Source organism: Mustela lutreola, chromosome 3 (genome assembly GCF_030435805.1).
Source record: "Mustela lutreola isolate mMusLut2 chromosome 3, mMusLut2.pri, whole genome shotgun sequence".
NCBI classification, from domain to species: domain Eukaryota; kingdom Metazoa; phylum Chordata; class Mammalia; order Carnivora; family Mustelidae; genus Mustela; species Mustela lutreola.
The window spans coordinates 26,193,305-26,212,668 of NC_081292.1; the positions used below are offsets into that span (position 1 = coordinate 26,193,305).

A 19,364-nucleotide genomic window follows, 5' to 3' on the forward strand; every position below is an offset into this window, starting at 1 on the left:
GATATTGTATGGCTCCTTAAGTGGTTATTTATTTTCTTCAATGGCTATACCTCCTATTCAATACAGAAAACAAGAATTATTGATACTAAAATTATTATAATTTTGCCCACAAACACAGAGTATACCCAGTATGGAGATCAAACTTTGAATAAATAAAGTAAATAAGACAACAGCATTCACACCAAATAATTGTTCTTGTACATATCTAACTAGTTGCTTTTAGAACTCAAGTAATTCCAAGCAAGGGGGAAAAAGAAATACACACACACACACACACACACACACACACATATATATATATATATCATCAGTCTTTCTTTAAGCCTCATCATTCTCTATTGTGCTTTAAAATATTAACCTAATTTGTTTATTAATTGAGAAAAAAAGGAACAGTATGTGTTCACCACCTCTCTTCAAGTTAAGCTGACCCAAAGGCAAAGCCATATTTTCAGAAACTATATGTTCATTATCATATCAAAGTCATCTTATTTTAACCACTTTTCACATTGAAAGTTGAACACATTTTTTATTTATGTCAATTCTTTCCCAACAAAACCATCTTAAAAATAAATCTCATATGTAGAACATCACTTCCCACTAATATATTGTAAAACAAATACATGTATCAGTTTCTTTTGGGTGAGAACCATCCCAGAGCAATTCAAGAAAACCTTAATGACTCAGTTTATTACAAAAATACTTCACAAGAAGATCTCTATCAATACTGGAAGAGTCTGTGATGCACTGGAGATGCTCTGTAAGGGACACGCAGGCATTACAGAACACATTCACTTTGATACTGGAATCAAGTCCCTGCCCCATTCTCTCAATATTCTCCAGTATGGATTTGTTATTAACAACTAAAAACAACTGTTTCAAAAAGAATTCCTATGAAGGTAAATTTAATATTTTTAGGATGGTTCAAATTTATGACAGCTCTAGCTTTTATAGTTATCAATATATATAATCCCTACCTTTCCCATAATTTCTTAGTGGGGTTTGTTATTTTATTTCATTATCTATTTTATTTTACTTTATTGAGGAGAAAAATTGCAACTCTAGAACAGTGTCAGGTACAAAAGGACAGTCTAGTATAACATTTAAGTATTTGGGTTCTAAGACAGATTTGGGTTCAGATCTTGCTTCTGTATTCTTTAGTTTTTGTAGTATTGGACAAGTTACTTAATCTCTCTAAACTTTAGTTTTCTCACCTCTACAATAAGAATAATAATGACACTTATCTCATAAGGTTGTTAGGAATATTCAAGGAATTATATACATAAAGTCCCTGCCTGTAATCATTGCTCAGAAACATTATTTTGTCAGAAAAATGAAGCAAAACTCTTATCTTTTTATAATACATATAAAGATACATAGCTTTTCCTTCATTTAAGTGATCAGTAAAATTATATTTGCTGTCCACATTTTGTAACTCTTAAAATTGTAACCCTTTAAAAATTAACTTTTTTAGTCTGCTGAAAAAGTAAACAAAATATATGTATATTACATATGCATATATGAATGGTCACTTTTTTGTTATTACTGGATTTTATTTTATTTTTAAAGATTTTATTTGGGAGATAGAGGGCATGCCGGTGCACATACATGACGTGGGAGAGGGAGTGGGAGAGGGAAAGAATCTCAAGCAGAATTGGTGCTGAGCTCAGAGTCTACAGGGTGCTTGATCTCAGGACCCTGAGATCATTACCTGAACCAAAACCAAGATTTGGATATTCAACTGAATGAGCCACTTATGTGCCTTTTTTTTTTTTTTTAACAGATTCTTTCTCTCTCTCTCTCTCTTTTTTTTTTTTTTTTTTCAAGTAGGCTCTATGTTGGGCATGGAGCCCAACACAGGGATTGAACTCATGACCCTGAGCTCAGGACCTGAGCTGAGATCAGGAGTCACTTGATAACACTTAACAGAGTTACTACTTTTTATTCAGTGTCAGGTTTAATATCCCACCAATATCCTTTTTTTGTTCCTCAAGTTTTTTTTACTTGATATGTTCATTTTGATTCCCACACAATATTAAGAGTCAGAACATTACAATACTGTGTGTAGATTCCCTGATTTCTTTATTGCATATGTGTATTAGATGAGCTACAACAAGTTTACTAGACAGATTAATAGATTGACATATTGAAGAACCTAGCTATCCATCATCTATCTATCTAACTATGTATCACCTATCTATCTATCTATCTACCTATCAATCATCATTTATCTGTTTCTACCTATGTACCCACTCAGGATGTTTATAGTAGAATTTCATTTTTGGTACCACCACTATGCAAAATAATTTGAAAGTCTGTTCAATTCTATTTGTGTCTGCTTATTTCCTCTTTGTATTCCTAGAACCTAGCACGATACTTGGGATCTATTAAGTTATTAGTGAATGAATGAGTGACTATCAGTTATGTGTCTGTAATCCAGCAGTTTGTGTCATTAGTTTAATATGCAATTTAAAAAATAATTTATACAAGTGCTGCATCCTACATTTATGATTGTAGTTTAATAATAGTTTAAGTGGAAATTTTAATAGCTTCTTTGTCTTGATACTTAATTGCCATATGCTTTAGGATAAATCTACTTTATGGTAATTCAAAATTATATTTTGTTCCATTAACCTGAATAATTGGAGTTTCTATTGTTAAATGTGTCATATACTGGATATAGAAGAACAGTAGCCTCATACAGCTCTCCTTTTCTCTAATGATTTTTAAAATTTTTTTTAGTTTTAAACACTTTTACATGCAACTAGTTGTAAGAAATAAAAAGACCTTATATACTCTTCACCCAGTTTCCTGCAATGACAACTTCTTGCATAAATATGACACAATATCCCAGCCAGAAAATTGACTTTGATACAATCTGTCACTTAAATTTTATGAATTTTACATATATCTGTGTGTTTATGTTTATTTTGTTCTATGTAGACTTGTATGACTACCACCACCATGATAAAGACACAGTACAGTTCATCACAAGCATCCCTCGTGCTATCTTTGCCTTCCGTCCCCTCCCCCACAACCTCTGGTGCCCACTAATCTGTTTTTCAACTTTCTGATTTTTGTCTCTTCAAGGATGTTACATAAATAAAGTCATATAGTATGCAACCATTTGATATTGTATTTTTTCACTCTTCATAACTCCTTTCAGATCCACTTAAGTTGTCATGTGTATTGTCATTCCTTTTTATTGCTGAGTAATATTCCTTGGTATGAATACACAGTTTAACTAATCACTTGTTGAAGGATATTTGGGTTGTTCCTACTTTTTATCTTCTATGAATAAATACGTATGTGATCCTAAGTCCTTACCTCTCTGGGATAAATGTACAAGAGTGTAATTACCGAGCTGTATGGTAAACTCATTAGTCTTACAAGAAACTACCATACTTCTTTTCAGAGTGGCTGTAGAATTTTATATTTCCAACAGCAATGCCTGAGTAATTTCATTTTCTCCAGAACCTTGCCAGCATTCAGTGATTTTATTTTTTATTCTAGTTGATCTGATAGGTATATAGTAATATCTCATTGCAGTTTTAATTTGCATTTTCCTAATGGTTAATGATGTTAAACAAATCTTTTCATTACCATCCACTATCCTCTTCATTGAAATGTTTTTTGTCCATTTTTTAATTGAATGTTTTTCTTCTTCCTCCCCCTGGACCACACTTGAGTTTTAAGAGTTCTTTATATATTCTAGATACAAGTCCTTTATGGAATAGATCTGTTGCAGAGAAAACTCTCCGTGGCTTTCTTTTCATCCTCTGCACAGTCTTTTACAGAGCATCTAATAATTTTCAGGAAATCTATTATTGAGCTACTAAAATGTCATGTCTCTTCTTGAAACAAATTAGCACACAGATTAACAACAACAACAACAACAAAAACAATTAAAATTAGTTTTTTGTGTAGGGATTGAAAAATTGACTCAAACATTTATCAGTTGAATTTCTAAAAGCACATAGATATGAGGAAGGTTCTAAACTGTAAGGTCTGGAACTTTAAACTGATTTTGGTAGCATCAAAACTAAAGGTTTGTTTCTGTCTTTTGATAGGTTCTGTTGCCACTGCATGTCGTGACCCAGGGGTTCCCATGAATGGGACTCGAAATGGGGATGGACGAGAACCTGGGGACACTGTTGTTTTTCAATGTGACCCAGGCTATGAGCTTCAAGGAGAAGAAAGAATAACCTGCATTCAGGTAGAAAATCGATACTTCTGGCAGCCCAGCCCACCAGTCTGTATAGGTATGAATTAAAGAATAATTAACATTTTATGAATGTATAAAACAATGAATAAAATGGGTATTGATGTTATTAAGAACAATATTCTAGTATGGTTTTATATAGGGTCTAAGATTTCAGAAATCTATGAAACTTCAAAATAATGCACAAAATTTTAAATGATCATAATTTTTCCTAAGGAAAGAGTCCAAAATTGCATTAGATTCTGAATGGTTTGAAGACCCTAACCAAAAAAAAAAAAAAAAAAAAGCATTATAGTTCTTGAAAAATCTAAATTCTCCCTTACCTACTATATAAATGTAGTTACCCACTGCTTTTAAAATTTAAAGAATAGGTTCAGATTCTGAATTTAAAGTGGGCCAGTTCAGCACCTGGGTGGCTCAGTGGGTTAAGCATTTGCCTTCTGCTTAGGTTATGATCTCAGGGTCCTAGAATTGAGCCCCGCATTGGGCTCTCTGCTCAGTGGAGAGACTGCCTACCCTTCTCTCTCTCTCTGCCTGCTTCTCTGCCTATTTGTGATCTTGCTCTCTCTGTCAAATAAATAAACAAACAAATAAATAAATAAATAAATGGGCCAATTCATCTTGTGTCTCTAATAGCTATTTCTTTTTTCTTTTTTTTTTTTTTTACGATTTTATTTACTTATTTGACAGACAGAGATCACAAGTAGGCAGAGAAGCAGGCAGAGAGAGAGGAAGGGAAGCAGGCTCCTGGCTGAGCAGAGAGCTCGATGTGGGGCTCCATCCCAGGACCATGGGATCATGACCTGAGCCAAAGGCAGAGGCTTTAACACACTGAGCCACCCAGATGCCCCTCTGATAGCTATTTCTTATAAGAAAGAAAATTTTATTGAAACTTAAATTTGAGTTTAGTTTCAAAGCTTTGGCTCTACAGTCAATTCATGAATACTAAAATATGGTTTTATGTTGATAATCTAAGGATTTACAGCAGCTTGGTTCATACTTCTATGTGCCTTTTGCCTCCATGGTCTGTTTTTGATTCTCCAAGTTGGACTCTAGAAAATTAAGATACCTATTATATCTCTATTGGCATGAGAAAAGTTAGCACAAAACCTGCTGTATAATCTTTTTAAAAATCTTATTACTAAGTTTTTAAAATTAAAATTGTCTTATCTGAAACAATTTACCTCAAGTGCTTTAGAACTGTCATCATGAATTTATATTAGATTTTGACCAAAGTATGTTCTCTCTATTCAAAATCTTATTTCTTTATATATTCTCCTTACTGTACTGTAAGCAACTTGAGAGAAGATTCCAAATTCATTCATTCCTTGTTCATGATTGTATTTCTTATAGTATTCAGCATATGCAAATCTAGCACATTTAGGAAACAAAACCTTATATTTATTCACTTATATCATAAATTATTCACTTAAATCACAAATGCATTTTCAGTAATCATTTCATAGTGGTTTCTGAGTCACATGGTTATAGGAAAAGTGTTTAGTACCTCAGTAAGAAGGGAACAAACTCAAGCACTCAATTTAGATTTGTTTTACCCCCATCTTGTAACTTCATACAACTTGCAATAGTCGCAAGCTCAAATTAATTAGTCATTCAGTGTATCCTAGGCGTTGTTCTAAATATGGAGGTCTTAGCAGTAAAACACAACAGAGAAGTTCCCTGTTCTTGTGAACCTACCAATTAGTGAAGTGAAAGCTTAAAAAATATATATATATATATATATATATATATGTATATATATATATATATAATATCTCTATTGGCATGAGAAAAGTTATATAAAAGTTATATATATATATATATGTATATATATATATATTCACATCATATTTTCTGCCTTTTACATGTTGGCATTTTAAAAACACTTAATTCATAAAGCAAGCCACATCTAAAGGCTCAAACCAGCCAGGGAGTAATGAAGGTTTTAGACATCTGTAGAAAATGAAACAGGTAACAAGAAAAAAGCTTATTAAAGAAACTTAAAAAAAAAAAGGCACAAAATAAGTGCATAGCTTGAACCAGTTCAAATTTAGCCATATTCCCATTTTCTCTTCATTATTTCCATTTCACACGTACGTTGGTCTTCATGTACCACTGCAAGATTCTAGATCATCAATCATTGATTAATTTACATTTACTATAAGTACACTTACAAAAACAAGGACTAAAATACAGGTAAGAAACACATTTTCAAAGAAAGAGAATGAACTTTCCATTTGTTTGTTTTCTATTCATTTAACCTAGTAAACATCCAATTAAATTAAAATACCGCATTCCAAACAATTGGAATTTGACTCTTATAAAGAGAATCTTCATGTAAAGAAGAAATGATAGAATACTACAGACTTACTGTAGGAGTTTTTGATTTAGTGTAACTCTTCAAACTAGTTATAGGATGTTGTTTATTAGAATTACCAGAAGGCTATATAATGTCAAGTGTTACTATGTTTAGAATCCTAAAATATCCAACAGCTTTGTACTAAATTCTAGGAAACACGAAAATACAAAACATAAAGGATGAAAGAGTTTTGTGATGGGCTATTATGAAATTCCATTTGTAGACAAGACTTTAGCTTGCAAGTACTAATTCTAGGGGAACAAATAGTGAAACACTAAATCTTTCTTAAATTGAGCAGGTTGTGAAAAGTTTTTTATGAATTACAGTGCTGTGTAATATTTTTTGGTAGGAAAAGATAGCTTGAGGAGAAGATACGCATTAGAGCTTCTCTGAAGAAGAAAATAACCTAAAAAAAAAAGTCTGAAAAATTGCTAAGACTGCACAAATCTTGACCTCTGAAACTGATAAGAAAGAACTCCATGATTGGAAATACTATGCCAAAGATTAAACCCTGAACTTTTTAGAAACTCCATAAGTCTATGTCTCAGACCCTGAAGTATAAAGCATTTTGGTTGCATATAGAAGTAGTTAGCCTTTAAGCAAGTACCAAATAGAAGGACAGCATCTTTAAGAGAGTTAATGGAATTCATTCCAACAAAATTGACAGTGTGAAGATTACTTTGACATTTCAAGAGGAAAAGTAGTAGCACTAGATATAAAGGTAAATAATAAAGACATTAGTGTGGGTGGGCTGCAAAGTCGGTATACACAAACAAACCTAAATGGGGTTAAAAATTAAGATTGAGAAATTGTTATCAACAGTTGTCTGTGCAACTATCTCGTGAGAAACAACACTCAGAACAAACCATTTATGTCAGAATTCCATGGAACCTAACTAAAAATTTAATTCATAAATCCATTCAACTTAAGGAGAATCTTATTCTGGGTGCTTGATGATTAGATGCATAAAAATAGAAATATATTTTCCAAGTATTATTTAAAGTTTAGTATTTTTAAGGCAAAGAAAAATTTTATTTACTCAATGTTTGGAACACACAAATGTCAGATAATACCTCAGCTTGTTTCAGTGGCTTTTGTAGATTTCCAAAATCAACTATAACAATGAACTATACTGGGAAAACTTTGGTAAATAACTTAAATAATGGAATCAAAAGAATTTTTAGATGATCTTACACCTGAATTATAGTATGATCATGGAAAATATCCAGAAGATACTTAAAATATATGTAATATATTTTCCTATATCTTTTAAAAAATTTCCCTATATCTTTTGTGATAAAGGATATAAACATATAAACATATATATGGACATGTGTGTGTGTATACATCTGACAATAAAAAAGTCTAGGGTGCCTGGGTGGCTCAGTGGGTTGAACGTCTGCCTATGTCTGATATCATGATTTCAGGGTCCTAGGATCAATCACATGTTGGGCTCCCTGCTCAGCTGGGGAGTCTGTTTCTCCCCTAGCCCCTGCTCATGCACTCTCTCTCACTCACTCTCTCTCTTTCAAATAAATAAAATAAAATCTTAAAAAAAAAAAAAAAAAAAGGCCAATGTTCCCTGTGAAAGATAAGGAGAATTGAAACAAATTTGCTCTCCTGGGCTCCCAAATTACACATAATGCCACTACTGTAGTTTGAGGGGGCAAAAAAAAAAAAACCACACACAACATTTTGCTGTCATTCTGTCTTTTATACATATATACATATATATGTACATTTTCCATTATTACACATATTTTTGTAATTTTTTTGTAAATTCACATGTAAGTTTATAAATTCTAAAGGCAAAATATGCTATTATTTTTATCAAAATACAAGGTACAAATTAGATTGTTCACTCATCCCATTTATTTTTACTATTTTCTTAATACAAGGAGCCACTAGCAATTTCACAGACTTCTATGGAATGTGTAGTATGTGCTGAATCCCAGGTTTAAAACATCATACAAGACACAGTCTTGGGGCGCCTGGGTGGCTCAGGGGTTAAAGCCTCTGCCTTCGGCTCAGGTCATGATCTCAGGGTCCTGGGATCCAGCCCCCGCATTGGGCTCTCTGCTCAGCGGGGAGCCTGCTTCCTCCTCTCTCTCTCTGCCTGCCTCTCTGCCTACTTGTGATCTCTGTCTGTCAAATAAATAAATAAAATCTTTAAAAAAAAAACACACACCCTCTTTAGCTTACAGATTAATGATGAATGCAGACACCTGAATGTAATATTTAAGTACGTATGGTGAGGAAATTGATGGAGATAGAGGTTGTTGTGCATATGAGAGAAAGTTGAAGAGAGCTGATTTAGAGGCCAGGTTGGGAACTTCCAGGAAAACTTTGTGGAGGCAGTAGCAAATCCTGAAACATTATAGAGTTCTATACATGCAGAGGAGAAAAAACATTTCAGCAGAAATGGATAGCATTGGGTCGCCTGGGTGGCTCAGTGGGTTAAAGCCTCTGCCTTCGGCTCAGGTCATGATCCCGAGGTCCTGGGATCGAGCCCCGCATCGGGCTCTCTGCTCAGCAGGGAACCTGCTTCCTCCTCTCTCTCTGCCTGCCTCTCTGCCTCCTTGTGATTTCTGTCTGTCAAATAAATAAATAAATCTTTAAAAAAAAAAAAAAGAAAGAAAAAGAAATGGATAGCATGGGCAACCACATAGATGTGCCAGGAACTAGAAGGAGTTTGATAGTATCTGAGCATAAATTATGTGTCTAGAGTGGTGGTTGATACAATTGAGAAGGTTGCAAGGATCAGGTCATAAAAACTGATTTGGAGTTGGGGCATTATCATGCAGGCGATGTGAAACAACTGCAGAATTATATGCATAAGCATAGTATGATTAGGCGTTTTATTGGGAGAAAGATGAATTAAAGGAAACCAGAGGCATGGGAAACAAGAAGCCACTGCAATAATTCAGGAGGTAGGTAAGAATTAGATCTAGAAATATGGTAGCAGGGAAGGAAAGAGGAATAGGTTGAAATATATCTATGAGGATCTGTAACTTAAGAGTCTTGATTGTACTTCTTGATAGATTGGTGCATGGATGAAGCAAAGAAAAGAGAAGAATCTTAAGCCTTTAGCTTGGGAATATAGATGGATGACAGAACTAATCAAGCAGCTTAGAAATTCAAAAGAAGAAACAAATTTGAGTTGAGGTTTGGATATGTCAGATGCTCTGTGTTTGATGTGCCTGTATGTTATCAGGTAGAGATAGCTAGTGAGCCTTTGGGTATATGGCTTAGAATTTGAAAATTGAATATGTTCAATATGGAAAAATGTAAAGGACAGAAATCAGAGATGACTAGGAAAAGAACTCAGGAGAATACTACAATTTTAAGATGAAGTAGAAGAAGACACATATTGCAATAAAACTGAGGTCTGTACAAAGACACTAGAAGAAAATTAGAAGTGGAGTTCCAACAAGGAGAGTGAATTTAAGGTGAAAGTCAACCCTGAAGAAAGGCTGCAGATATGACGAGAAATATAAAATGAATCAATACAAAAGGCATTCCAAGCTAGGCTAGGAAGTGATTGTGTTGAGGGCAAGGATGCTGAGGGAGATAGCAATGTTTGGAGAGGGAACAAGAGGTGCGAAGAACCTAATAAAGCATCTAGAGTCCATAAGGAACAAAAGGGCTATTGTGTCTCTGTAAATACAATTTAAAAGAAAAACAATTTTAAACCCAAAGATAAGTTTTCTCAGGATGAAGACTTAGCTGCTTTTCTTGGAGATTTTTTTTTTTTTTTCCTGGTGATGAACTGCTTTGTTAATCATGTTAGTCTACCTATAAGTAAATACAGCACCCAGGTGAAGAAAGAGCCAATGAGATTAGACCTCCTTTTCAAAAGACGTCATTGTAAAATAAAACAAAAACAAAAACAAAAAAACCCAACAAATCATAAATAAGGAGAGACTTCTATTTATAAAGAACTATTGCAGTTTGGGTATTGTCAGGGGAATCATTGTGATAGGGAGAACAGGGTGACCCTAAGATCTACAAGCATCTCCTCAGGGGGTATTGTGTGATGGCTCAAGAATGAGGGTGGATCAGAGTTCAGGGGCTCTGAGGAAGGATGGAAGCCTAACCAAAGTTTGGTTATGACCATGTTATTCTGATTAATGAGTATGAATTCAGCTAATCATTTGAGTTAAAGAACGGGAATATATAGGGTCTTATCACAGGAAAATAAGGGAGTTTCTTTAAAGGATCCTACCTAAGACATGCTAAGTGAGTTTTATCTTAGTCATACAGGGAAGCGTGGTTCCTCACAGTAAGGCCATTTAACCAAACACAAAAGGATGAAGGCATTTCTTCATCATTGGGTAAACCTCAACATTTTCAGTTGAAAAAAAAAAAAAAGTGAAAATAAACTGGTCATAAGGAACTCTGTTTTATTTTTTGGATGAAAGATTTCTGAACATGTCTGTGGACAAAGGGGATTAATCCAAAGAGACTGAAGGTGATAAATGAACCAAGATTCCAGAGAAGGAAGAGCGATTATGTGACCTGGTTGAGGGTATTATCCTGATTAATAGGAGGGAATCTATACTCTCTAGTTATAGAGAAAAATATTCAGGAGACACAAATTTGAAGAGGGAAAACTATAGAAAGATGACATATTTATGTCTAATCATTTGATAAAATCTACAAAGATGTGCAGATGATAGGTAAGCACTGGTGAATAAATTAAGTCTGAGCAAATAAATATCCTCAGTAGAGTAGGGGCTAAAGGCATCTACTGTCACTGAGATGCTGAGGTAAGGGTAGTGGAGGGGCATGCACTAGTGGAGGAGAAATGCACTAGCAAACATCCATAATTTACATGGCAGATATTACCAAATTATAGTGATGATTTTGCATATCTATACTCAGGCAAAGAACAGAGATCTGCAATGTTGCTAGAACCAAAACTTTCCTTCTTCCAAAACTGGCTCGATGCTGTCAAAAGGAACTAAAAAGTCTGATAACTGAATGATAAAATTTATATGAGAAAACTATAATTTTAAAACTCAAATAAGAGAAGAATGTTGGTGTGCTGATTATATGTCTGAGATATCATGAGAACATGGTCTGAATCTTTCTCTCCTGTGTGTGTGTGTGTGTGTGTGTGTATTTATATCTCCACTGTCCCACTCTACCACTGGAGTCGTCCCTATCTTCATGGCTCTATTTTTTCTGAAGCTGCCAATTCTATATGATATATTATTTTCGATCATAAACTGTTAAACACAGACTTCAACAATAATCCCTTAAAGAATGTGTTCTTTGAATTTCCCTGACACGTTTTAGAACCTCTTCAGTGAAGTGTTACAGAAACCTTTGTTTGGGGCTGTAATAACTGTAGTATCTGTCTATTTTCATCAACAAGTCAGACAACTAGAATTTAGGGAGATGAAAACATGCAGTATAAGAGTGTTTTGTTGTACAGTGCTGCATGTTCACAGATAATTATCTATTCTCACTCATTCACTATTGTCAAAAAATCTTCCTCCATAAATACATTTTAAGAAGGTACCAGGGAAGACGTGAAAATGAGCCAAGTATCTCATGTCCCATTATTCTACTTCTTATTAGAGATTTTGTTTTGCTTTGTTTTGTTTCTAACTTTTCCTCGCAAGCCTCATATTTGTTCTCAGCAACCATGGAAAAACCATCTGTACCCTTCTTCTCAATGCTTACCTTTTTTTTTTTTTTTTTTAAGATTTTATTCACTTACTTGAGAGAGAGGGAGAGAGAAAGAGAGCATGAGAGGGGAGAAGGTCAAAGGTCAAAGGGAAAGTAGACTCTCCGCTTAGCAGGGAGCCTGATACGGGACTTGATTCCCAGACTCCAGGATCAGTTGGAGTCGAACCAACTGAGCCACCCAGGCACCCAATGCTTATCTTTTACATGAAACAAAGTAGTATTAGAAAGGGAGAGAAGTATATGTGTAATTTCTTCTTGTCTTTTGAAGCCAGTGAAGAAGATAAATTCAATGTAACTATGTACATATGTCTTTAATACCTTCATGGTCTTTCTTGAAAGACAATACAGTATTCTCAACCATCCAATACTAGAAAAAGTCAGATGTGTATGAAATCTTCTGAATTTTTTAGAGATGTGTTTACACAAATATTGATAGCTAATAAATTTTGTTCATCACTTAAGGGTTTGTTTGTTTGTTTAAATTAAAGCACCCTGTGGAGGCAATTTAACAGGATCTTCGGGCTTTATTCTTTCACCAAACTTCCCTCATCCATATCCTCATAGCAGGGACTGTGACTGGACCATCACCGTCAACACAGACTATGTTATCTCCTTGGCATTTATCAGGTGAGTTCTTGTACATTTCCACATTTTAAAAAAAATCTTTTCTTGTCATTTTACCTTAGCATTTACACTAGGCAAAGTTTTTTTCTTTTTTCTGTATATGATATTTTAATTAATTTTCATTAATTCCAGTACTAATGCTTTGCAATCAGCAGTTTGTAGCCTTCTGTAATAGTACAGAGGCCAGTGTAGTTTTGAAGGCTAGTGGGTGAGCCTCCTCACCAGATTTCAGTGTAGAGGAAGCATGCTAAAGGTCAAGTGGTTTATTGTCTTTCACGAAATGTGATCTCTTTATAACCTTTCCTCTCTCCTGTATTTATCATTGCAGCTTCAAAAAATTCAGTTTTTCCCAAACTTCAAGATGGAAAGGTCAATATTTCCAGGATATTTTTCTCCTATTTGTGTGCCACCCAAAATCTTTTTGTAGCAATCTCAATACCCCTATGTGCAACATTACCTTTCAGCTTGTGAAAACATTTATTCTACCTGTTATTTTTATGGTGATCTCATTAAGTCAAGCTAACGGAGAAGAGATGCATCATTCCCATATGATTTCTCAGCATAAGCTGTCTCATGATAGAGCTTTACATGGGAGTGTTCCAGAATTTACATTTGTCAGTTAGTAAGGTCAGTAGCTGGGTAAGTTTAGTAATGAAATAGCAGAGGATTCAGCTTCCTGTGTGGGAAAGAAGGTGGCTGACTTTGAGCTCAAACTCTGCCACCACATTCTGTGTTACCTTGAGATAGGTTATTTTTTGGAATAAACCTGTTTCTTCACATGGAACTTACACCTATTGTCACAAAACCTGGTCTAACATTTTCCCTTAATATTTCAAGGGGAGGGGCTAGGAATCAGCAATTCAAAGAGTTCTTTAAGTAGAAAAGTTCCTAACCTTCAGTGTCCAAGATTAATCTGCTTGGCTCTAATAACACAATCCCTCCTGCTGGTGTGTTAAAGCTGCTTGGTATTTATGCAAAATATTAAGGTTCAATATGTACTCTTTTCCCTAATATATTGAAACCAGGTTTAAAAACAGTTTGAACTCATAAAAATTTATAAAAGTGCACATATGCAGACTTTTTATTTCTATAATTTGTAGTAATACATTGAGAATTGGTAGTAACAAAGTAACAGTAATGACAATGTTAGTTATATGCCAGGACCCAGCTATAAGACAACTTGCTGAGGTTATTATACTCATTTTTACAGTTGAAGAAATGGCAGTACAGACATTAGAAATGTCAATTTGAATGATATAGGCCTTAGTGGGCTTGCGGAATTATAGTAGTTAATAAATGAGTGGTGGAAGGCTGTATTAGATGAAACATGTGACCTAAATTTGATTTCCAGCTGTGTCATGTATTATGTGACCCTTGGGAGATCACTGACATTCAGGGCCTTCGTGTACTCATTGGGAAAATGGAAATTATAATCCCTTCCTTATACTACAGGATTATTGAGAAGACCAAGTTAATATTTATGAAATTGCCTTATAAAATAGAATGTACTCTACCTTTTTTTTTTTTTTTTTCAGGAGAAATAGTCATTACAGCTAAGATTTTGTTTTATTCTCATTTTTAAAGAAGTTACAAAGTAGTATTTTGAAGTACTTATTTAGGCCCAAACTAGAAATTAAAAACAAATGGGCTTCATTCCATTGTTAAATAGGCTTTTGGGTTTCTGAGGATAATACATACAGCTATATCATTTATAAAGCCCTTGCGTCTAGTGATTCTGCCAACAATGACCTAGGTAAGGTAGTTGTAATGCTCATTAAATCTTAATGTTGAAAGAAAAGTAGTTCGGAAATATTGTGTTTTGACCCAGAAGAAGGGTAATAAGTAACAAAATAAGGCCTTATCTTTTGATTTTTCCTAAATTACACAAAAATTACCAAAATTTAGGCCTTACATTCCACCAAAAGATTTCAAGAGGAATTAACTGATTTAGCTTTAATGAAGATAGATATTGAATAAATTAAACAATAGAACAGTGTGGTGGTCCCCTAAATTTCTCATGTTATGAGGCACCTTATTTATTAAAAGTTTGGAAACCATGTATCATACCAGTCTTTCTTAACTGTTTATGCACAAGTAGTAAACTACCTGGATTCCTGTCCTTTATACATACATAAGTAAAGACTTAGAAGTGTGGAAATTTAACCTCTGTAAACTCAGTAGATTTGCAAAGAATATTTCTTACCTAACAAGTTTCTTATTTATATGCAAAGATGATGAAATTTGACAAGATAATTTTTTCACTGATCCATATTTAACAATTACAAGCTTTACTATTTTTATTTAATATCATGAACTTTTTGACTTTCCTTAATGACCCAACTGAGTTCATTCTTCTCTTTGCTACAGTATGAGCTAGGTAATAGACAAATGATTACATGTCTTATGCTTCTAAATATTTGTGTTCTGTAATCATTAGGGGACAAGTCTCATACTTTTGAAGGTTGTTAAGGCAAACCTGGAATATCAAAATATTGATTTGAATAATTTACATCCTGAAATGTCCTTATTTACACATTATTCAATTTTGACAAACAGGGTGTTGGTATGATTTCTCCTACATCAAGTTCTAAAAGAAGAAATTATATTTACTTTTGGGAAAAAAAGAACACCTAATACAATGTGCAGGAACTCATTTGAGTAATTTAAATGTGAATTTTGCATTTCAAACTTTTGCTTGAATTGGTTATGTAGAGTTGAATTTTAAACAGCAAATATGCTTGTAAATTTTGAAGTTCAAGTCAAATAACATCATTGACAAAAGAAAAACGAGGTTGTGTTTTCATACTGCAAGACATCTGGATGAAAAATTTTTAAAATAGATGTCCTCCAGATTTTACGTATATAAAGTACCTTATATGAGGATATGTAGCTACCAAGGGCAGAAGCAAGGCTTCAACGTATCTCTCTGACTCCAAACTCTGTACCCTTTCATTAGAAATTGCCTTACTATCATTGTATTCCCTGTAGACATAGTGATAACTTAGAAAATTTGGAAATATCAAGATGTCTTTTCTCTTTTCTATTGCTTTAATATTCATATTCAATGTGTTGTTGCCAGGTAAATTTTCAACGTAGTTTACATTGCCAAAGTCTGTTATTTTTAAAGATATTGACTAAATAATATATGTGAGTATTGACTACTATACTTAACACCTTAGTAGTAATCATTCCAATTCTTTTTCTCTCCTTCTCCCTCTCTCTCTTTTTTCAGTTTTAGCATAGAACCTAACTATGACTTTCTCTATATATATGATGGACCAGACAGTAATAGCCCACTGATTGGAAGTTTTCAAGACAGCAAGTTACCAGAGAGAATAGAGAGCAGCTCCAATACTATGCATTTGGCTTTTCGGAGTGATGGATCTGTTAGTTACACTGGATTTCATTTAGAATATAAAGGTAAATGTGAACATTTGATTCCAGCAACATGATTTGGATTGTATTTTATACAGGAGAATAATTCTGCATTGGCCATTGTCAGTTGTCTGTGTATTTCTTAATGCAGACTACCTACGGTTCATCTTATAAAAGGGCTCTCACTATAGACTTTTCCTATCAGTGAGAAGGAAATTAGCATTTCCCAGATTACTACCAAAAGAAATGTATCAGGCAAACAAATTAGCAATTAGTACACTGTGGTAGTTGGCTAAAACCATAAAATATTAAAAAAAATTTTTTTTCAAGCTGAAGATTCATCTTTGTTTGGAGACTACTCTCAGTGATAAGGAGAATGAAGTATACTGATAATTACATTTCAGAAAATGTCCAAAGATATTTGAATGTGTCAGTATCCAGAACAGGGAGAATAAAAAATAGTGATAATAATAATATTTTAGAATATTTCTGCAAGCATTTAAATGAATTACAATGCTTTGGATGTTTATAAATACATTTTTCTTAACATTTTTTATTCTATTTATACATTTTTATTCTATTTATATATTTTATATATTTTTTTATTCTATGACTATGAGGAAAAAATAGATCTTAGTTGTTTAAATCTAAAATTTATTTTTTCAATAACTGAGTTCAAAAAGGATATACTGATAATTTATCTCAAGTTATCAATTGAGTACTAAAAATACAATTTTAGATTGATTACCACTTGGCTTTTTATCATTATGAAATATTTTCAATAACTGAAGTTTATCCAGAATAACAAGACAAACTCCCTAATATCTACATCCAACCTGACTAACCTTAAAATTGTGTCATATTTGCTTCAGATCTATTTATTCCTATCTTAAGAGATATAATATTAAATATACAATTGAAACTCCTTTTGTATTTGCCATGGAACAGGGGGTATGTCTCTTCAGGTCTATCAAAAGAAGTAAGGATTAATTCCACAACTTGACATGGCATGGTTTAAGGAAGGTTTTCGTAGGGAAAGGGAAAACTCACAAATTAGCAATATATAGAGGCTTGGAATTCTCCAATAGTGCCAACAAAATTTGGGAATGCGTGCCAAGGCCATGCTATCTAGTGGATATAGACATGATGTGGATTTTATTACAATGGAAAGGCTGAGCCCTCTATGAGTCTCTCGTCTTACAGAGGAAAGTAAGAAAATGGCCTTGTCAGTGAAAGATTTTATAAGCTGCTTGATACCAGACAGTGAGGATTTGGGTTGCCAGCTATTTATTGGGGCTCTCTGCAAATACTCCAAGCCAGAGGACTCTGGAGAATTTTAGGCCTTCTAACTATGGGTTAGGAAGTATTGGTCTTATGGAAGGTTGAACTTAGACACCATACCAAATTCTCCATGTGGAAGATTACATGGAGAGTAATACACCAGGCAGACAGGACCCAGTGAACTGGCTATCTAGGCAGACCATTATGAGTATACTACTATAACTTTGTTTTACCACTATAACTTTAAGGTAGCTATGAGGAAGGTAGAGTACCCCCTTCTTATCCTTCTTCAAAATTGTCTTGATGTCTCTTACCTTTTTAACTTCTATTTTGATTTTAGAATTACGTTCTCTCTGCTTGTTGAATTTGATGGGGACTGCATTGTATTTATAAATTATTTAGAAGGATGTATGATATTTAATCTTTTCATCTATTATAATGACATATCTCTCAGTTTACTCATACCTTCCTCATTGTTCTTCAGTAATAGTTTATAATTTTCTTTATAAATCTTTCACATCTCAATCTTAAATGTCTTGTAGTTTCCATTATAACTAATAATATCTTTATTAGATTTTACTGGTTGTTGCTAATACCTGGATTTTTGTAATTACTTAGTCTCTAGGAAACTGGCTTAACTTTCATTAGTTATCATAATTTTTCTATGGACTTTTTTGGATTTTCTATGCCAGCAATGTTCTGCTTTGTTTCACTTTGTTTCATTTCTCTAATCTATATGCTCCCCAACCCCTCACTCCCTTGGCTTAATGATTAGGATGAGAAATTCAGTACCACATCAAATTAAAACAGTGATGGTCATTGTTCTGTCATTACTGATTTTTTTTTTTTTTTGGTCATTACTGATTTTAAAGAGAATGCATCTAATGTTTTATCTCTGAGTATAATATTTACTCTTGGTTGGCTAATGTTAATAAGGCTAACATTTTTTTGACTCATTCTTTTCGGGGACATTTCAAGGTTATTTACATATAAAAATCATTTACCTCTATGAGTGTAGAAGTTTTCGCACAACAGTGTTAAGTAATTGGCTCAATCATGTGGCAGAGCTAAGAGTTGATTCAGAGTGGACTCCAGAATCGAGATTCTTATCCAAAATGTTACACTATCTAGGTATATGTTTTGTCAATTTTAAGAAGTTCCCTTCCATTCCTGATTTACTAAAAATTGCTTAATCATAATGGGATTTAATTTTATCAACTTCAGGATGCCTGGGTGGCTTAGTTGGTTAAGCCTCTGCCTTCGGCTCAGGTCATGATCCCGGGGTCCTGAAATCCAGTCCCATATTGAGCTCATTGCTCAGCAAGGAGCCTGCCTTTCTCTCTGCTTGCTTCTCCCCCTGTTTGTGGTCTCTCTCTCTCTCTGACAAATAAATAAAATCTTAAAAAGAAATTGTCAACTGCTTTTTCATCAGCTATTGAAAATATTATAAGGTTTTCCTTTGTGAAACTCTTAATTTGGTGGATTTTATTATACTTTTTCTAAAATTAGAACATCTTCACATTCATAGGATTAAAGTGATTTCTTTTTTCTTTTTGTTTTTATTATACTTTGCTGATTTCAGTACACTAAAATATTGAATTTTTGTAATTATGGTATATATTGCTATGGGCTTATTACCAAGGATTAAAAATTCATTATCTTGGATCTCTTACCATGAGGTTAGTCTATAATTTTCCTTCCTTATAATTATCTTTTTCTGGTTTTGATCAAGATTATGCAAACCCCTAACTTTGGGAGCATTCTTATTTTTCTAGAAATAGTTTGTATAAGATAGGAATCATCTGTTTC

The 19,364-nt window shown here is 33.6% G+C and overlaps 1 protein-coding gene across 2 annotated transcripts in view; it reads left to right on the forward strand.

The window, feature by feature from the left end:
• The window catches only part of CSMD3 (CUB and Sushi multiple domains 3), a 1,244,673-nt gene that overhangs the window by 953,572 nt on the left and 271,737 nt on the right, over nucleotides 1-19,364 (forward strand). For both annotated transcript variants that reach the window (XM_059165746.1, XM_059165745.1), the window contains 3 exons: nucleotides 4,068-4,259; nucleotides 12,764-12,902; nucleotides 16,132-16,319. In XM_059165746.1, the coding sequence (XP_059021729.1) occupies nucleotides 4,068-4,259; nucleotides 12,764-12,902; nucleotides 16,132-16,319 (519 nt within the window). The remainder of the gene's footprint in view (nucleotides 1-4,067; nucleotides 4,260-12,763; nucleotides 12,903-16,131; nucleotides 16,320-19,364) is intronic.